The sequence below is a fragment of the Hoplias malabaricus genome, chromosome 1, assembly GCF_029633855.1.
Source record: "Hoplias malabaricus isolate fHopMal1 chromosome 1, fHopMal1.hap1, whole genome shotgun sequence".
NCBI classification, from domain to species: Eukaryota; Metazoa; Chordata; class Actinopteri; order Characiformes; family Erythrinidae; genus Hoplias; species Hoplias malabaricus.
The window spans coordinates 78,768,528-78,770,371 of record NC_089800.1 but is presented as its reverse complement, the minus strand read 5'-3'; the positions used below and the strand labels follow the sequence as shown (position 1 = coordinate 78,770,371).

The window sequence follows — 1,844 nt, the reverse complement described above, 5'->3', positions numbered from 1 at the left end:
AGTAACCGCGGCGGCTGCGCATTTGCAGCAGCAGCAGCAGCAGCAGCACCATCCGTACCACGGCGACGAGTACGCGCCCAAGAGCGTGCGAGGAGCTCCGGCCAAGTGCGCGAGGAGTGGCACCTTGGACTTGACAGACGACGAGGAGGACGACGAGGAAGACGAGCTGGAGATGGACGAGGAGCAGGAGCGCGAGGAGCGCGCGCGCGTGCCCGCCAGCCCCACGCTCAGCTCGCCAAGCGAGTGCGAGGGCGCCAGCATGTACGAGGACGTGCGCGGCGCGCGCCTCTACTACAGCTTCAAAAACATCACCAAGCAGCAGGGCGGCGTGCACGCGTACTCGCACGCGCACTCCGCCTCCGCGTCGCCGGCTTCGGCCTCGTCCCGCTCGGCCAGTTCGAGCTCGAGCTCGTCGGACGCCGACGACCTCCTGTTCGACTTCAGCCTGAACTTCGCGGCGGCGGCGGCACACGGCGCGGAAGGCGGCGGAGGTGGAGTTGGAGGCGGGGGGCTGGCGCTGTCGCTGGTGGATAAAGACTTGGACTCGTTCAGCGAAGGCAGCCTCGGTTCGCACTTCGAGTTCCCCGACTACTGCACGCCCGAGCTGAGCGAGATGATCGCCGGAGACTGGCTCGAGAAGAACTTCTCCGACCTGGTGTTCACGTACTGAGCCGGAACCGCTGGAGCCAGGGTCCAAACTCAATTCCGATAGCAGCACGGCGGAGGAGAAGACCACGCTGGAGACGTGCGGTTCGCTTTGGCCGCTCTCCGCTTCGCCGTGTGCCGTTAGCCCGGCTGAGGAGGCGGGGAGGATGAGAGAGAGAGAGAGAGAGAAAGAGAGAGAGAGACAGGTTTTTGAGGACGCAGATGAAGCTGGTACTGTAGCAAAAAAAGAAAAGAATAAACATAAAAAAGACAGAAAAATAAGTCTGCAGACCTTTTGTATCTAGCAGCATGACAGGGTTTTAAGGATTGTTTTTTTCTGTTGTTGTTTGTTGTCGTGGCTCCTTCACTGATCGACTTCGAAACGGACCACGGAGGGCAAAACCAATCTCAAGAACTTCTATGCATCCGACCCTCTTCTTTCTTTCTAACTGCAGGGAACTGAACTGGAGGAGAATGCGGACTGAGTCCACGCCACATCCGTGAGCCCTTCCTTCCCGTTTTGTTTCTACCGCGCTGTTTTTGTTTTTTAACATTTGGGTTTTATGGACGTTCACGTTCAAACGCTCGCGAGTGACTTGTTTTATATTTTTAAGTTACTTTTTTGTTTGTTTGTTAAAGCAACACAAAACGAACAAAAACAAACAAATAAACACAACAAACGAGTTTTTTTGTATGTTTTTTTGTTTTGTTTTGTTTTTTTGTTTTTGTTTTTATTTTTGTAACCGACAACTGACGCCGTTTTTTTCTGAACTGGTTTGAAACTTCAGCAGCCTATCCTCCTCCCTCCCCAGCTGTGGTGGCGAAGGTGTGTTCGCGGGGCTTGTGGGGGGCTTATTCGGGGTGGGGTTTGGGGAGAGGACCGCGTTTTTTGATACATGAACAGACCTCATGTTTTTAAAGAAAGCAAACTATTTTCAGGCATATTTTTGTACAGGTCAAAGGGAATGTTCTTACTGTGCGCTCAGTGAGTTTCAGGCACTTCTTTCCCTATTCTCTCCTTTTTGGTTTTAGGCTATTGTTATTATTATTATTATTATTATTTGTATTATTTGTATGTTTATTTCTAGCCTGCAAGGGAGTCCTGCTTTTGAGGACTGAGGTTAAATTAAGACTTGCGTCAAAAACGAAAAATCAACAACAATTCAACGCCTTGTGATTTGAAGCTATGGGTTCTTTTC

At 51.6% G+C, this 1,844-nt stretch overlaps 1 protein-coding gene across 1 annotated transcript in view; it reads left to right on the top strand.

Annotated features, from left to right (window-relative positions):
* sox11a (SRY-box transcription factor 11a) overlaps nt 1-1,476 on the top strand; it is a 2,176-nt gene extending 700 nt beyond the window's left edge. Inside the window, exon 1 of the mRNA XM_066684404.1 lies at nt 1-1,476. This exon is cut by the window's left edge and continues 700 nt beyond it. Coding sequence (XP_066540501.1) covers nt 1-670 — 670 coding nt within the window. The 3' untranslated portion in view covers nt 671-1,476.
* Nucleotides 1,477-1,844: the final 368 nt, after the last annotated feature.